This window comes from Nylanderia fulva, unplaced genomic scaffold (assembly GCF_048542155.1).
Source record: "Nylanderia fulva isolate GAGA-0341 unplaced genomic scaffold, ASM4854215v1 Scaffold17, whole genome shotgun sequence".
Taxonomy (NCBI): domain Eukaryota; kingdom Metazoa; phylum Arthropoda; class Insecta; order Hymenoptera; family Formicidae; genus Nylanderia; species Nylanderia fulva.
The window spans coordinates 1615829-1634471 of record NW_028189945.1 but is presented as its reverse complement, the minus strand read 5'-3'; the positions used below and the strand labels follow the sequence as shown (position 1 = coordinate 1634471).

Below are 18643 nucleotides of genomic sequence, written 5' to 3'. Positions count from 1 at the left end.
ATAGTAAATTTTACAATGTTACATAGTAGAATTAATCAAACATAATTTTTATATTTTATTATGGTACTATGGTAGATATAAATATTTTTATTTGTGATAAATATTAATCAGGGAAACTCTTCTAAAATTCCTCCAATACTATATTATCCCACAATGACCATAATTTTCAGAATAAACTCTAAGAAAAAATTATCTCTATGTGTAAGATAACTAGCTACGCGTACTTTTAATTTTTTTCATATTTGGAAAAACTATTTTCCCCCATTTTATTAAAGATTAATGATATTATTTTTATTAAAACGTATATTGATCGTGCAAGATTATGTTTTCCGAAAATGACAGGCATTTATCTTAATTGTGTATATAATTAAATAAGATAAACTAAAATTATTTCGAAAGTTATATACCTTTACTTGGGACATCGTCACTTATTGTTAGGTGAAGTGCTATTATAATCGCGCCCCTTGATTGGATATGCAAATACGGTGTGACGTGCGGTTCGCTTTGGACATTCGCTGCGGACGTTAGCTGATAAACTTGTGCAAACGGTGGGGTAGATATAGACGGTGGTTCTGTGCAGCAGATTACGCTCTTTCCAGATAAGACGAGGCTTTCCAGATAAGATTACCCTCGCAGACGGTCGAAGTAACTTCCGAAATTATACGCGCATTATATATCAAACCACGTTCCCTGATAAAGCACATTCTTCCTTATAAATCATGTGAAATATATATTTCAAAACCACGTGAAACGAAATAATTTTTCTGTATTAATTTACATTAAACATTACAATATCATGTGTGTGTTCGAAGTTAACGTTGCAATAATATTATTGGAAAGATAGAGCGCCTCAGAAATAATTTAGACGCCCCCTCAGAAAACTTATCGTTCTCGTAAGTATTAAAAAAAATGAAAAAAACATATCGAGTCAATCGCGAACCGGTGCTGCACCACCTACACGCACCCACGCAAATATGCACAAGCATGTGCAGGTAAAACCTGGAGAGCAAGAATTTAACATCCAATCGTTTATCGTTGCGAATCAGCCGATAAAACCATAGAGAAAACAGGCGCGTTTTATATAAACTCATCGCAAAACTTTACGTAACTTACGTGCGACAAATTGCGAAGCAAAGTTAACATTTTTTTAAATAAAAAAAAATTATATATATACAGAGAATCTTGTTTTAAATAATGCATTGCTGTTTTTCGAAAACTAAGGCTTCCACTAAAAAATTTGTATACAAAAGTTAATTAAGTATAAATTATAATACTTCTTGTATCTTTCTACGTAGAAAGAAAAAGTGTGTCTACATCTCTCTATAGTGATCTAAAATCTAAGGTAAATTTTTATTTAGTATGCGATTTATCGTGCAATTCTCAAATTGACGTGCAAAGAATCAGCATATTTATTTTCCTGACACGTTATTTTCTGATTCGATATTAGAGGAAAGTGCGCCCTATCGATCGATGGAACGATAAAAGCAGGGTGTAACCGACGATACGGGTAATTCACAAACATTGTCGATTGCAGATATTTCTGGTTGCATCGAATGAAACGTTAAAAAAACAATTGAACATTTTTTTAAATTAAAAAAATGTTATATATACAGAGGGTCCTGTTTTAAATAGTCTAAGGCTTCCATAAAAAAATTTTGTATAAAAAAGTTAGAATAGAATTTCGAAGTCATTAATTTTTTTAAACAAAATTTTATCCATTATTATCTTACATAAATCTACTCCTTGCACAATATTCAATATACAAAAAAATAGAGTTAAAATAGTTTACGAGATATTTTATGCTTCATTCTGACACATTTATATTTCATTATTTGATCATTGTATCTTAATAATTTTCTGCATAGAATAATTATATAAATCAATCGATGAAAAAGACATACTCTTGTAATTAAAAAAAAATGTACAGTTTTCAATGTGAAATTGCACTTTTTTTAAGTACCTATATGTTTTTTATATCAATTGATTTATCTCATTATTCTATACAAAAAATATAAGATTATCGAAAAATAAATATATTACAAGAAATATTTCACATTTTTTATCACAATGTGACAGAAATAAGCGTAAAATATCGGAAACATTCATTTTTCCACTCTAACTAAATTCCTTACGTTAAATATTATAAGAAATCGATTTATATAAGAAAATAGCGATTCCGTTTAAAAAAATAACATCAAAATCTCAAAAAATACCTCCATATGGAATAAAAATGCTTGCAAAAGACGTCCTCGAACTCCTACAACTTCTCTATGAAACATTTTTCGGGTGGAAGCTTTGATTAAAAAAAAAAGCAATGCATTATTTATAATAAAAAAGAGGACAGCATGTACAACATGGCTTTCATCGATAATGTTCGTAACACAGATTTCGTAATGTAAAAGTTGCGGCAGCGTGGCAAGCCACATATGGTGCACTGCGTCAAATCACAGAAATTAAAGGACCGTCGATCTTAATAAAATACGGATAATATATCACTGCACTGACACATCGGCAGACTATTTTAACGATATTGCAGTACCTTGACGGTCTCTCTCTCTCTCAACGTGTACTCGGGAAATGATTTAATGCGCTGCTGAATTACTAATTACTTTTCGAGTGCAAAGTGCCTATCTACCTGCCTGTCTGCCTCTTCATCGTCGTCGTGCAAAAGCGATTCCGTGATTCGAAGGGGAACGCGAGAATGTGTGTGACTCGAGGGAACTTGAAGGAGATACGTCGGAAGTAATAAAAAGAGACCGTGCTTGATTCATCTTCTTTTTCTATCTCGCCGCGATTTTCAACCGCGCAACACTCTTTGATCTGTCAGTCGTTCGAAACGCTACGAATTGTGCACGTCGTTGTTTTTTGCTACTTTCCAACAGCAGCAGCACCAAATACGGAATCGTTTGCTTTTCACGTTTCAGTCCGCCCACGAACGTCATAAAAGCCGGCGGAGAGAATAAGAGGGAAGAGAAATATTTCTCTTGTGTGCGATACATTTTTTTCTTGTGTCTTCAATCCCACATTTGATGCAATAATAAAGATTATTTTCTAATTCTTTATTCATTATTTTATCATTATTATATAATGTATTACTATATATGTATATTAAATATAATAATTATATTATTATTATACTGTTATTATTATATTTTATTATACTACACAACTATAATTACTATTATTTTTAATTGGTTTTTATTATCATATAGAATGATATAGATTTGTCGAGAGAATGAGTTTGAATGAAATTCCCCTTGATAATTGTTGCGCAAAGTTCTTCTAACAATAAGTAAAAATCTTTTAAACTGCGGTGAAGTGTCGAAACTTGGAAATGGAGTTAATAGTTGTTTTCTTAATATGGCACGAAACGTGGGAAAAGCTGTGAAAATTAGGTAGGAACTTGGAAATATATTTCAAACTCGACGAGAGAAAAATGAATATCTTATTCATTTCAGCGATCGCAATCTCATTTCGAGCGACATATAAGTATGTAATCGACAGATGCTCTTAAAAGAATTACCTTACTTATATAGATTATATTGGGACCCATATGTGACATCATCTCGGTTTATTATGTATCCACATCGCATGCAAATTCTACATTATATATAATAAGTATAGAATTAAAAGTCCAATAAAATATAAAATCGTTACGAAATTTTTTTAAATAAACGAGAAAAGATATCTTGATTTCAGACTGATAGAAAAATTCGCTATGCAAATAAAACACTGGGACATATGCACGATGCGTGTTATAATTTACGCAAAGAATTTACTACGAGATAATTTCATGTTCCAGAGACCGATTTATCGCGATTGCAAAAACGAATTATACATCGAGTGGGTAGTCGAATGTCATTCCGTGACAACCTACACGACTTTGACAATCCACGCACGACTAATCGAAAGTGTGAAACCGAAAGGAACGACAAAAATATGTCCAACTTGCTTCAGAAACTTTTAATCAAGGATGTAGCAAAATTTAAATTAAACTCAAAAAAGGAAGCAGAAAAAATGTTTGACATTATATGCTAAATGGTACAAATAATTTAAAATTCTCTCCCCCTCATCTCAATATATTACAATAATATCATAAGAAGAGTATTAAGCATAAGTATATGCCTATTATAATTAAATTGTTTTATATATTACTTAATATTTTTAATATTAAATAATATAAAAAATATATTTCTTCTCTCAAATTATTTATACATATATATTCTTTCTTTCTTGAATTACATTCTTATATTTATTATAATGTCTTTAATAATTAATTTTATTAAATGTTTTTATAAGTATACAATATATAAAAAATATAAACATAAAAAGTTTCTTAAAACTTCCTCAAATTAATTGCTGATATTCATATATCCTTTTCCCTTAATTAAATGATTATTAAATATATTTGTATAATTTTTCACATTTAATATTTTTATAATTATATAATATTAAATATAATCTATAAAAAACTTGGCGCCTAATTCCCCGAGATACTTGGCATAATCGTAAATCATTGATCGATTCGCGGGTGTGGACGCTATAAAATCACGGCTATAAAAAAGCCACGCGTGAGCGAATGGCTCGGTATACGCGATCGACCTATTAATTAGTTGTGCAACGAGTCGACAGCATTTCCAGCGTGGCGAGAAGCCGGCAGAGCGTATCGCAAAATCCGCGGAAGCCGCATTATAAGCCCGTCCTCGTTCTTCCGTGATTCAATCAAAAAGATATCGGTAGGTAATTAATTAATAAAGGAGAAGAGCGGCGGCCTATTCGCGATACTCGCGATTCCGCGTTGTATTTTTTTTTCGTTTTATAATAAAAATTTAAAAGAAATGAAAATTGTGTGATGTTCTTAGGTTTTTGCAAATCCGCGGATTCCTTTTCGAGCGACACGCAATTTTTCCTTCCGTCGCTATTCATCGACCATGACGATCATTTGATGGTCCGAGAGTGAAATCTCGTGTCCTTGACATTATTGTGTCCTCTGTTACGCAGAGAGCACGTATAATGCATGCCGAATCGTGAATTATTACCATTTCTTCCAAGACCGCGGGTCATTTTCGAGAAACTTTCGAACCACAATTTAAAGCACATCGGAAATGAAAAAACATGATACATTCTAGTACGATAATATTGCGCAAAGATTTTTTCGTCAAAAATTAAAACGAAAGGGTACAATCTTTTTATATCCGCAGAAAATGCGCATACAGGATGTCAAATCTATTCAAATCTTGTAAAAAAAATTCCTCGAAAATTCCCTGATCCAGCTATTTTTCGTTAAAAATTTCAAGTAAAATAAGAAAATATGTAGATACAGCTTTTTAAATATTTAATAAATTCTTTTGTTGTATGCACTTTCCATATATTTTCTATCCATACAATTGCAATGAACAACAACAATGTCCAATATATCATTATATCTAAACGCTAAAAATATATGTATGCAAAAATATAAAATAAAAATACAATTTATTATAAATGTCTTAAAAAGTACGAATTTATTTAAATCAATTATTTATTAAATAAATAAGGAGGATTAATTTATTTAAATATCAAGATATTTTATAGATAATGATATATCGCACATTGTTTGTCTAAATTAATTGCATAATTAATACATCAATATTAATATTGATGATAGATCGTCAATAAAAAATCACATAAAATTTTAATAAAAATTTTACTGCAAAGATATGTCAAACATATGATACTTAAGAATAAATGATCAAAGGGGCATTTTTTGTCCTGAATTTCAAACAAATTCCATGAAAATGATCTGATTTTTCAAGATAAAATTCTTTGAAAATCCCAAGTTTGCAAGATTTTTTCCAGGAGTAAACACCCTGATATATACAAATTCCATTAATCAGATTTAACATAAATTAAGACAAATCGAAGAACGCTGTTCCAGATCTCGCGCGACGCAATATACAACATATGCGATTGCAAATAGAGAGAGAGAACGACTTACGTAAATCGTGGTGACGGCCTCGCTTCTAACCATATCCCTGACATCGTCCATCTCCCATATGGACGTCGCGGATGCCGGCGTAGGTGCCAGCATCACTTCGCTCGCCATTCTCGCCTTTTTTAAGGTAACGCCGCGTTTTTCCCGTCAAACTCTTCAAGAACGCGCGTATATACGCGTTTTTTAGATTAATGTCGAGAGTTTCAATTAGAGATTTTTTTATTCAAAAAATTATTTACATTCATATATATTTCTCCCTCTTAATAATTTTTTAAAAATTTCATTCAAATTTTTAAAATAATTATGACATTTATACAATAAATTTTTAATTATGAATTTTATTAAATCCAAATAAGTTCCTAATTAAAAGTTTTTTCTTCAATTATCTTCTTCAATCGCACGATCTATATAAACGACAGGACACTTTGCATCACCACTTGGTTTCTCGACATCATCTCGCCGGTTTTAATTGTCGCAACTTCGTGATCCACAGTTTCACGTATACTTGTCCCTTTTTGAAGTGAAACTTTGGTATGCACGGCATCCGCTTCCGGGAGAGAGGCCGGCGAATGAGTTTAATTTCGGGCGACCGACTTCGCGGAGCGAGGCAGTTATTATAGCATGATATTCTCCCGTTGTCGGGTCTCGTTATGCGTTTTGCACGGTCCGTTCCTTGATATTCTCCTCTGCGGATTATCTAGAACGCACGAGGAGAAATAACGATCGGCGACTGCACGACAGCAGCTGCAGCGGCGATGCATCGCGCTCCCTTTTTCCCGATAATAGCCGAAAGAGCGATTCTCTCCCAGGTGACGTAGGGCCAACATCTGTTTTCGATAGAATTCTGACGCCTTCGTGGGATAAGTCTGGGGAGTGTCCTTTTGTGTTTGCGTGATCCAGTGAGATTTTTTTTTACGTCATAGAGAGATAATGAAGGAATCATGAGACGTTTCGCGACTTGCATCATATGCCACGACTATAGAGCCCTAAAATAGAGACAATCGCGATCGATACGCACTTCCGAGATACGATGAATCACTTCCCGCAAAACGCGCACGCGACTTGCTCTTTTCTATTTAAAAAGAATTTATATTATATTTTATTAAAATGTTATAAATATGTTATATACAGAGTATGTCTACCCAAATCTTGTAAAAAAATCCTATGAGGATTTCCTGATTTTCGTTTATAATTCCAGATAAAATAAGGAAATTTGTATAGATGCAGCTTTTTAAAATAAGTTTCTTTTATTAGTTGTATAAAATTAATTAGGACAATAACAAAGTACGATCTTGATACTAAAAATAGATCGTCAATAAAAAATCATATAAAATTTTAATAAAAATTGAAATATTGCAAAGATATGTTAGAAATGTGTTTCTTAATTATTAAGGGCAACTTTTTAAAAAATTCTCTGAATCTCAATCAAATTCTACGAGAATTTTTGACTTTTCAAGAAAGAATTTCAAAATTTCCCGAAAATACCAGGTTTTCAAAGTTTTTCCCGAAAGTACATACCCTGTATATAAAATATTGATATTTCGATACGAAGGGGATCACGTAAGCATCATAAAATCGTTAAGCAACGAACCATTTTATCCGCACACAAAATTCACCATTAATATATTACCGTATTCACATATAATTCACTTTCCATGAGAAAATCTATCTTTCCCATATACTCCACTATATACAATAATTCATAAGTATCTCCAATCCATTTTCCGCGTCATCTTTCACGGTTTATACCATATAAAACCCGCCTTCGAACTTCCCTCGGATAAATCATGTCCGCCGATTTTTCTCCCTTATTCGACGTCCCCCCAAATGTCAATCACACCCGCCGCACGCGTCTCGGAAATTCGCTGGGGGATGGTGCAGATCGCGGGAGCGTCAAGTGTAATCGCGGTAGTCGATGAACGATTGTCCCATCATCCTCGCGAGGGAACAACACTCGGTCAGTTCCGAGCGCGAAACCGCACTAGCGAGCGAATCGCGCGCGCACGAAGAGACGGCACTCTATACACAACTGACAGTGAGTCAGCTGCTGCGTTTCGTATCCATGAACGTCCACACAACGCGCGCGCACGCACGCACATACACGCAGTGGCGAATCGAGATATAACGAGGCCCTAAGCGCAACGTAATTAATTAATCCTCGTCTTGCGAGTGCCACGTCACGAGTCACGAGTGACCCCGCACGTGCGTGAATAATAATAAATAATTTATCTTTCGAATGAATAGAAATATGTTTCTCCCCGTTTTCGATAATTAGTTCATATTCCTGAATAAATGAATTATCCTTTTCTAATTTTGTATTTTTATATCATTAATAATTTTTATTTTTATTAATTATATTAATTATACTTAATTAATAAACCATGAAAAAAAGATCTGTGTCAACAGAAATTTGTGTGAATAAAATTTGACACAAATAATATTTAAAACTGCAAAATTACTAATATAATATTACAAAATTTATTAATTTTATATTCGGTCTTTTGAATAAAAAATCGAACAAAGGTAAAAATTATTTGTGTCAATTTTATTCGCATATTCTCTCTCTTGTTGATGTAGATATTTTTTTTCATGATCCTATCAATTCTCGCTAACAATACGTACAATGGTAATAAATTTTGACTTATCATTATTTGTATCATTATTAAATATTTTTAGTAAAAGTGGGGCGACAGATGCGTGATGTTACAGTGAATAATTCTTTTTGCCCTGAGAACGGTGACCTCGACAAGACAATAATTACGGTAATTAAGAACATTCGCAGATTCAATGGTATGAATATAGCGAGAATATATAAATACCTCGCATGTGCAAAACACAGAATATACTTTTCTTTTTTTGAAAGAATAAACAAAGCAGTTTAATAAGATAATTTCCCCCGGCAGGTCGTACTTTTTAATGAAATCATGAGAATTTTCATAAACGAATAAACGTTTCAATGAATCGCGAAAGCGTTTCCAAGCTTTCCAGAAACTTTCCCAAAAACGATGCAATAAGAAAACGCTGCAGAAGCTAAGAATGAGGAGTTTGATCATGGAAAGCGTCTCGAGAGCGTTTCCTTTCACGGAAAGCATCTGACAATGAGCGCGAAACAATGCATGGCTGTCGCATAACGCGAATTCATTTTCTCACAAGGTATTGGGTTACTCGTTCTCTAGCGAAGGACATGGTTACAAGTGTTGTATAAAGGCAGAGACGTCTATAACGCAACCTATCTCATGCTCCCGAGACGCCTCCGTCTTTCACGGGCGACAAAGTTGACATTCTTTAGACATTTCACGAAGGTACATATGTCTAATGTGTGTCTAGAATTTATTTGGGGACAACATTCAGAAAATTACAATATTTGAAAAAATAGAAAATATTTCTCGTGACAAAATTGATAAATTCATAAATGTATTTGTGTGTGCAATAATTAAATGATATAAATACCTACGTCTAAAAACGGCGCTGTTCACGCACAATATTTAGAGAATTGAAATATTTGAAAATATTGAAAAAAAAAATAGAAAATATTCCACGCAGCAAAATTGAAATTAATAAATTAATAAATATTTAAATATATATCCATGTATTATATATGTAATAATTAAATGACACAAATACTCTAAAAATGGCCCTGTTCACACGAGGCCAGATGTCTCGCTTTCGATTTGCCGCCCACAGCGGCACATTTCCCTATTTGCACGCGGTTTCGAAACTTAAAACGGTTTCGATTATCTGCCTCGTCAAGTCGGATACACGCGTCACTTTCACCCCGATAATTTTTTAAATACTTTTTACGAGTCCCCGAGAGAGAGAGTACGAAATATATATGCAAGTCGTAATGTGTCATGAACTACTATTGAGAATTGAACTGAAAATATGTATATATAAAAAGATATAAATAGTTCTCAAGTTAATAAAATATCTAACACGCAAAATCTAACACGACATATTATCTAATAGCAACCATATAATATATGCGCATAGTAAATTATTCTGGTTATTTTTTTTTAAGTGCGCGGACGATACAAGAGAGACTCTAATACATACTTCGTTCAAGACATTAATCGTTTTCCGAGTATGTGTCATGGTCGCTCTTGTAATTACTCTAAAAGGAGCCCGTCAAGGCGCGCAGCTAAGAACCGAGTCCTCGTCTCACACAAAACATCTCTTTCTCATTCGTAATATTATTAATGATTAAATATCCCGGAAAATCCTCGAGCTAAGTCATCGTGACCAAACACGATCTAAATCGATTGCTCGATCGATCGACATTTCAAGATCACCGGATGTTTCATCACGCTAACTAAGTGTATCGACATCGATATAATAATTTTAAATTAAAATATAAAATGCAGGAACATACTATTTCTACATCGTTAAATATTATTTCTAAATACTATTTCACATATTTTATACGTAAGTATTTTCACTTTTATGTTTTCTGAAAGTAAAGTATCGTTTTTTCTTTCTTTTAATCTAATTAAAACCATTTCGTGATTATAAAACTCATACCTATGCAAAAACCAATTATTATGTTTGTAATAAGTTTCGAATATTCGTTCCACTTTCTAACAATAATGAAATTTATCGTATGCAGAAATGCTATATACAAAATGTTCCGTTTTAAATAATGCATTGTTATATTTTTTGGAAATCAAGGCTTCCATCAAAAAATATTTCATACAAAAATTGTAGAATTTCGTTGTCGAATTTTTTATCGTAAGCCTATAGTCTTATTTTAAGTACAGGCATTTCTGAGATTTCGAGATTATTTTTTTAAACAAAATCATATAATTTTCTTACATAAATCAATTCCTCATAATATTTAATAAAAAAAATGTTAAATAGTCAAAAAATGAATGATTTACAAGATATATTTTATGCTTTATTTTGTCACATTTTAACAAAAAATATAAAATATTTCCTATAATAACTAATATATTCATTTTTCGATAATCTTAATAATTTTCGGCATGGAATAATGAGATAAATTAATTTGTATAAAAACATTAGTTGTTTTTAAAAAAGTATCCAGTTGCATCCATAGTGCAAATTGCACATTTTTTTAAGTTAGAAGATATAAAGATGTTTTTCACTGATTATGTGATTATCTCATTCTATGCAGAAAATTATTAAGATATAAGATTATTGAAAAATAAATATATTATGAAATTTTTTTTTGTTAAAATGTGTTAAAATTAAGCATAAAATATCTCGTTTTTCAACTATTCAATTTTAACAATTTTTTATATCAAATATACAAGAAATCGATTTATAATATGATAGTTTCAACAAGACGCCCCTCTCAATCGCAATTTTTGTATGTAACATTTTTCGATGGAAACCTTGGTTTCCTAAAATAACAATGAATTATTGAATGGAACACTCTGAACATGCGGAGTTACTTTACGAGGAAAAAAGGGTCGTAAGGATATTTAAATGAGAAATTTAATGCGTGCGGTCCATATATATTTTCGTGAACATTTCATGCGGAGGAGAGACGGTAGTAGAAATCGGAACATGTAAAACGCCCGAGAAATTCACGGCTGCTAATTGCACAGCGTTGCACGCGCGCGTTGCATAGCTCGTCTTAATGCACGTTTGATAATTGCATCGCTTGTTACGTGGAGAGCACACGCTCCCGCTCGGCGTTGAGAAAAGGAGGCTCTCCAACGACACGCCTTAAATTAGGCGCTTAGTTTCCAGTACATTAATCGACGGAAACGATCGAGACGAGATCGAGCACGCGCGGACGCGAGATCAAATCGCTTTTCTTATCCTGGTGCAAGAGAACTGGGCTATATAAACGTCGATGCATTTACTTTCGGAACGATCGCTCGCGGGATTCTGCGAGAGGAATTTTTTTTACTGTGACTTTGAAAATAAGTAACGAAGGCGGCATAAATGAAGCACAAACACGCAATAAGGTGGCCTTGCTTACGAGAAACTGAAATTACGCATCAGCGTTCTTACAAGTGTGTCGCCACGAGCTAGTTTTGTATTATAGGCTAATACTTTCATTTAATTATTTTTATGAAAATCTTTATACGGAATAATAAATATATAAATATCGCAGCTTTGCTTTGGCAACCTTTTTTGCCGAATATATTCTATCGCCGACACATTTTTCTCTATAACAAGTCGAGAACTAACGAGACCTTTTTGGACATGAGCCAAAACGTAATCCATAAGGAGGTCGCTAGCGTACTCACATATCAATTGTTCATTAGCACGGATTTGTGCAGGTTGCCAAAATTAACGGTATAAAAGAAACATTGCTTTAAAATCGTGTAGAATTAAATATATGCGGAAGCAAGAATTTGTAAACGAAAAACAGCGTAAATTGGTGAATACCTATGTAATGATAACTAAGAAATTTTAAATATGCCATAGAATTAAAATTTATAAGATATATATATATATATAAAAGAAAAATATATATTTTCTAATCCATATATTCTTATAATTCTATTATCTTTCTAATCTTGTATATATTACAAATATATATATTAAGATTTAAAGAATATTTATGAGAAATTATTTTTCTCTATCATTTTCTTATTCTTTAAAAATCTTGAATATACAGTGTGTGCAGTAATAATTGTCCCACCCATAATGCTCAGATAAAACAGATTAAATCGAGTAGGAAAGTCCTGTATATCATTTTGCGATCTTCGCAATAATTAATGAGAAATTAATTAAAAAGGCATCAATCAAGGCTTGTGCTCCCTCGGATTGGCCAATCTTTTTCAATTAATTTCTCATAGAGGATAGAGGATTTTCTTACTCCATTTAATCCGGCCTATACAATATATATAGAAAGAAAGATAACTCCTTTGTGTTTGATAAATATAAAGTATCTTTGGCATTAAAAATAATAAAATGATCAAACAACATTTCTTAAGAGAAAAGCACAATTGACATATAGATAATACACATTCGATTTAATCCAGACTTAAAAATCGAGTGATAAATTATGGATTGCGAAACATAGATATGAGGAAATGTCTTTCGTACGAGGTGCGGGTCAATAAACGAAGCCATATTAATAGATGGATCGATATACAGTTCCTTGAAAAGTGAGGCGATCGCGTAAAATCTTCGTGTAAGGAAAGATAATAATTACACTTAAGCTCTCGAGATTTCGCACGTGATTAAAGGGGCGATTAAGGTGCGCGTTACCGCGATTCTATCGGTTCGCCGAGATGGGAATTAAAGGGAGTAAAGGAGGAAGTGAACCGCGTTCGATGGTCCGCATCCGTAGCCGCGACGTTTTATCGTGCAATAAATAAGCTCCGTGGCACAGGAAACGAGCGCCATATTCGTCGCAGCGTCACAGCTCGGGAATAGCTTTACTGCTGCCAAGCGGACAAGCCCTCTACAATAATACGTCTCTCGCAAATACACGCAACGAAGAATTCCTTTGACGTTCACCCACAAACGACGAACGTTGAATAAAAAGATCTCACTTCCTACAGAACCTTTTTTCTATTATAGATCTTAAATTCCCTTTCATGACATTTCAATCCAATGCAGAATATGTATAAGATGTCCTCTATATATAAAATAGGGTAGGTATAGATTTATATTAGATCATATTTCTTATGTCAAACAATAAGCATTTTTCATCTTTAGTAAAAATTTGTATTATTTCGAGATGTATCGTTTTTTAATATGCCAATACAGTGCATTTGTTGTCTTTTGATTCTTTGTATTAAAAATTGTACACTGAAAGAAAGTTGTTAACTTGACTAATTCGTTCCACTAAATATTATTTTGTTAATTGACCACATAGAAATATTTAAATTAAATATAACATATCAAATCTAACAAAACGGAAATTTGACTTAAATACTAATATATGTTCACAGAGAGAATTTTCTCTTAGAATTTATCCTGAAAATCATGGTAATCGTGGGACAATATGATATTATATTGGAGAATTTTATAAGAGTTTCTCTATAATTAATATTTATCTGTAAAAAATATTAATATCTATCATAATAAGAAGTAAAATTTACTATGTACATATTAATATTTTTTGTTGTAAATATTAATCAGAAAAATTCTTCTAATACCATATTGTCCCACGATTATCATGATTTTCAGGGTAAATTCAAAGAGAAAATTCTCTCCATGTTCCATTAACAAAATATTAATTTAGTTGAATGGTTTAGTCAAGATAACAATTTTTTCAGTGTAGTAAAAATTAATAAATAAATTCCCTCCTATGACACTTAATCTTAATGCAGAAAGAGAGTATATGGTGTGTCCTATACATACATTTAAATAGAGTATTAAATATTAAATCGTATTTCTTATATCAAAAGATAAACATATATTTTCTTTGGGACAAGTTTGTATTATTTTCGAAATATAAGTTGACACTCTGGACAAATAAGAGATGGACAAAAAGAAAAGGACTCATCTGATGGACGTCGTAAGAATCGGAGAATCATCTCATCACATGAGATTTTAATAAAAATAATGTAGATGTAATAATAGATAAAAAATCAAAAATATTGCAATGATACATTAGACGTATGTTCTTTAAATAAGAGTAAAATCATCAGACAATTTTCCAATTTTTTGGAAAAATTGTCCGAGTGTCTCAATAAAATTCCCGTAAAGAGTCGGATATCATCTCATTACATGAGACTTTAATAAAAAATTTCAATATAATAAATAATAATTTTAAAATCTTACAAAACGAGATACATTGGACATGTTTTTTAAATAAGATAAAAATTGAAACAAGATCAAAGACATCATTTTTGGGGAAAATTGCCCGAGTGTCTCGTGAAAATTTCTGGGATTTTTAATAGGCAACAAAAATCCCTATGTTTGATTTTCTCAAGGTTTTCCAGGGAAGTGGACAAATAAGATGCGAACAAGAAGAGAAGGACTCACCTTGCGGGAGTCGTAGGAGTCGAAGTGCTCGGAATCGCCCCCGCTGGACTGCTGGTCGGCTGTTGCCGCTGCCGCCGCGGCACCGGTCGTTGTTCCAGCGGAGGAGGCTGCGGCAGGAGGCCATCGTCGATCGTCTGCACTCGCGCCGCGATCCATCGTCGCGCCGTAGAACACATGGACGGCGCTCGTACCGTCGACGGACGCGTCGTCGTTGGCGACGCCGTTGCACGCGGGCTCGTGTTGTTGTTGTTGTTGTTGTTCCTCGTCGTCTTTTGCCGCCGTCGTCGGTGATGATGGCAGCGGCGAGGTGGTCTTGCTGCCCTTAGCGAAGAACCGTGAGATCGTGTTCCACATTCAATGGGATGATGGGGATGATGGGGCTGACATCCGCGGCTTCAATCAAAGACGACGACCGATCGAGACGACTCCCTGTCCTCGTCATAGCCAAGACGATCTCACGGAAGGATCTTTTCTCTACTTCGCTGTTTGTTTTTCCTTTCTTCTTCTTCTTCTGTCGGAGAAAATCCCCGGGTCTCTTCCTCCGCACTTTTTCTGTACTCTCGTGCTTTTCACTCGTCGTTTTATAATTCCTTACTTAGAATGTTTCACTTCCTCTCTCCCTTCGGTTTATCCTTGCGAGCACACACGCACATACACATTGTATCAACCAAATTCTCGCCGTCTTCTGTAATGATACGAACAAGATGCGATAGAGAGGATACACTGAGGAGCTCGTGTTCGCGAATTTTTTTTTTTATTCCCACGTGGGCGGTATCTGTCACGCGACTTTTAACGAATCATTTAACCCTCTTAAAATCAAATGTCATTAATTAGTTTTCTTTTTCCTGTTAGTTTTTACATGATTAAAATTGCTATTGGATTTGAGTTTAAGAGACGAAGACACATGTCATATAAGGAACTTTGTGTATTTTCGACGAGTAAATATGACGCACAGAATATAAATGGTAAAGTTAAATTTATTTTAATAGCAGAGGTTCTGGAAGAGAACCAGAGTTGGTATTCCTTTCAAGATATTCGTCTGATGGTCTGGTAAATGTAAATATTATGAATTTCAATCACGATGACTCATTAATAAATTTGACAATTATACTGACAGAACAGACGACTAGACACGTCATATAATTTGTCATTTCTTAACTATTATGTTCAAGCCAAAAATTTCATTTCTCCATATAAATTCTTAGGTCAATTAATATTAAACTCAATTATAATATTTATTTAATATAATTGAATAATATATTGATTATATTTAATATTGATATGATTAAAATATTAATAAATATATACAAATCTATTTCCTAGAAAACTGTCATATGAATATACACATGAAATTGACTATATTAACAACGTCACAAATATTTCACATATATAAAATCCGACCAAATTTGCAATGTCCAGAATACATAATATTAAAATTCATAAAAATTTCAGATTTAAGTGACATTAATATTAAACATTGATTCTTCCCAGCCACGTGTATAAAAAATTTTGTGTAGTTAAATATATTAGATAACCTCGAGAAGGGGGAACGCGTTTAAATTAGATAACCTCAAAAGAGAATCGCGAAGGAAAGAAAACACACCTGGACATCCTATAAATCCAGGTCGATCAAAGATCCAAAATAGAACGGAATCTATCCAAAATTTCGCACTCTTGCAGTCTCGATCCTATAAACGGACTCGCTCGATCTCTCGCGGTAAACGACGTTCCAGGAAAGTTCCGCTGTCAAAGCTACCGGCGACGCGAAACGTTCTCGATCGAACATACCCTCCCCCCCCCCCCAACCCACCCCTCTTTAACCCAGCCGTTCCGTCTCGCGAAACTTGTCAGCGCGAAATAATGCCGGGCAAAACGCGGCCAAAAGACACCATCGAGAGAAAGAGAGGAATAGAGAAAAAGAAAGAGAGAGAGAGAACTCGCTATTTTGGTCGGTAAGCTTGTCCTCTCTCTCTTTCTCACGCACTCGCTCTCTCTCCCTTCCTCGAAAGAGCCACGACGAGTATCGATCCTCTCACGAGGAACAACCGGACGACGACGGGAGCGGCAGGAAACGAAGTCGACGTCCTCGGGGAACAAGGATCTCTTTCTCTCTACATGTGCGCGTGAACGAAAATTCTCTATGTATATATATATACGGTGTCCGGGAATAAGAGATCGAGGTGGAAACCCGAGGAACGCGTGTAAGCGAATACGAGTACCCTAGAGTACCATCGTCGAAGAGGCCATACCTATCTCTCTCTCTCGCGTCTTCCTACTGCTCTCTCGAGATCGACTCGGTCCTCTCTCTCTCTCTCTCTCCTTCGATCTCTCTCTCTCTCTCTCACGCTCAAGAGAGACCCGGAGGTCTCGCGACCCGAAGCTCCTCGAACGTATCCGCTCGTTTTGACAGCTTCCTGGCCTCGAGGTCCCGCGAGGCGAACACTAGGACGAGGATATCCGTCGAGGGTTTCGCGCACGACACGATGCCCGATTAAACTCTGCACTGTATCTTCCTCCGTCTCTCTCCCTCGCACGATCGCGCCCGACTTCACTCCGCTCGTCGGTCGAGGGGTCTCTTCGTCGCGAGTCGCGAGGCGCGTTGACAGGATACTCGCGAGCTCCGCCGAGTAAACACACGCGCGACAAACAACCTCTCTCCCTCTCAACGCGGAGATACGTCCGTTCGCAGGCAGCAGTACGCCGCACGCAGCACTTCGCCGTCCATCGCGATACGCGAGAACGAGAGGGTCGGTTGCCGCGAGACGAGTGATCGAGAGCTCGACCGGGCGCGAGATATCGAGTCGACCCGCGAGGCGCATGCGCGTTGACCGCGCGCCAATTTTCAAACGAGCTTACTGGGAGTCTCTTGATTTTTGTGGAATATTTCGTTGCGAATTATCTGCATTGATTTTATTTTATAGATTTCGGTGATGTTAATGTTTTGTGTCTGTAGATATGATTTGTTTTATTTATGTGTCGTACATATGTGTATTTTTATGTTTATGTATATGTTATATTCTTTGAAAAGAGAGGACAGAAAAATATTATATTCGGTAAGCAAAAAAGCTTTTTTATGAACAAACTTTGACATCGATTTAGAGGTTTCGGTAATGTTGAAATTAACGTTTGAGAGCAATATGTTATTAAATGATATTTCTAAAACATTTATAAAACATCACAATTAACTTTTTTTTTTTAATATTTATTATTAATATTTTAAACATATTTATAAAACATTATATCGTAACGTTTAGAAAATTTATATAAAATCAATATTTTAAAATGTTGATCAAATATTTCTTGCTTACTGGGTACAATATACATATAATATATAATATTATTTTGAAATATAAATATATATATAAATATAAAAATATAAATGTAAAAAAATAAAAAATACAGTCTAAATCCTTTATGCAAAATTATAATACAACTTCTTTGAATATATAATATATATACCTATATAAAAACATTCTTTTGTGTGCTTACAAATTAGAAATTCAAATTATGATAGTCAAGTTTTGAATAAGTGTGCCGCGGTTAAAATGTCATTATAGGAGCTCGGAGCGAATTTTAATGAATCAAGTATAATATGTCATTGATCTCTACGAGAACGATTTGCCGTATCATTTTTAAATTTTGATACGCAATCAAATTCACGGTTTCACACATGACATCGAAATTCAAACTAAGAATTATATTTCCGAAAAAAAATAATCTCTCTCTAGTTCGTTTCCCTCAAACGTCAAGTTG

At 34.1% G+C, this 18643-nt stretch overlaps 1 protein-coding gene across 12 annotated transcripts in view; it reads right to left on the bottom strand.

Annotated features, from left to right (window-relative positions):
• The window catches only part of Patronin (calmodulin-regulated spectrin-associated protein patronin), an 81960-nt gene that overhangs the window by 62879 nt on the left and 438 nt on the right, over positions 1–18643 (bottom strand). For 7 of the 12 annotated variants that reach the window (XM_029311950.2, XM_029311952.2, XM_029311954.2 and 4 more), the window contains exons 1-2: positions 17140–17658; positions 14891–15575 (exon numbers count right to left, since the gene is read on the bottom strand). In XM_029311950.2, coding sequence (XP_029167783.1) covers positions 14891–15244 — 354 coding nt within the window. In that variant the 5' untranslated portion in view covers positions 15245–15575; positions 17140–17658. Of the gene's footprint in view, positions 1–5977; positions 7047–7492; positions 7966–14890; positions 15576–16493; positions 16657–17139; positions 17659–18643 lie in introns of those variants that run through there. The other 5 variants (XM_085481128.1, XM_085481127.1, XM_029311951.2 and 2 more) reach the window with 4 other exon arrangements.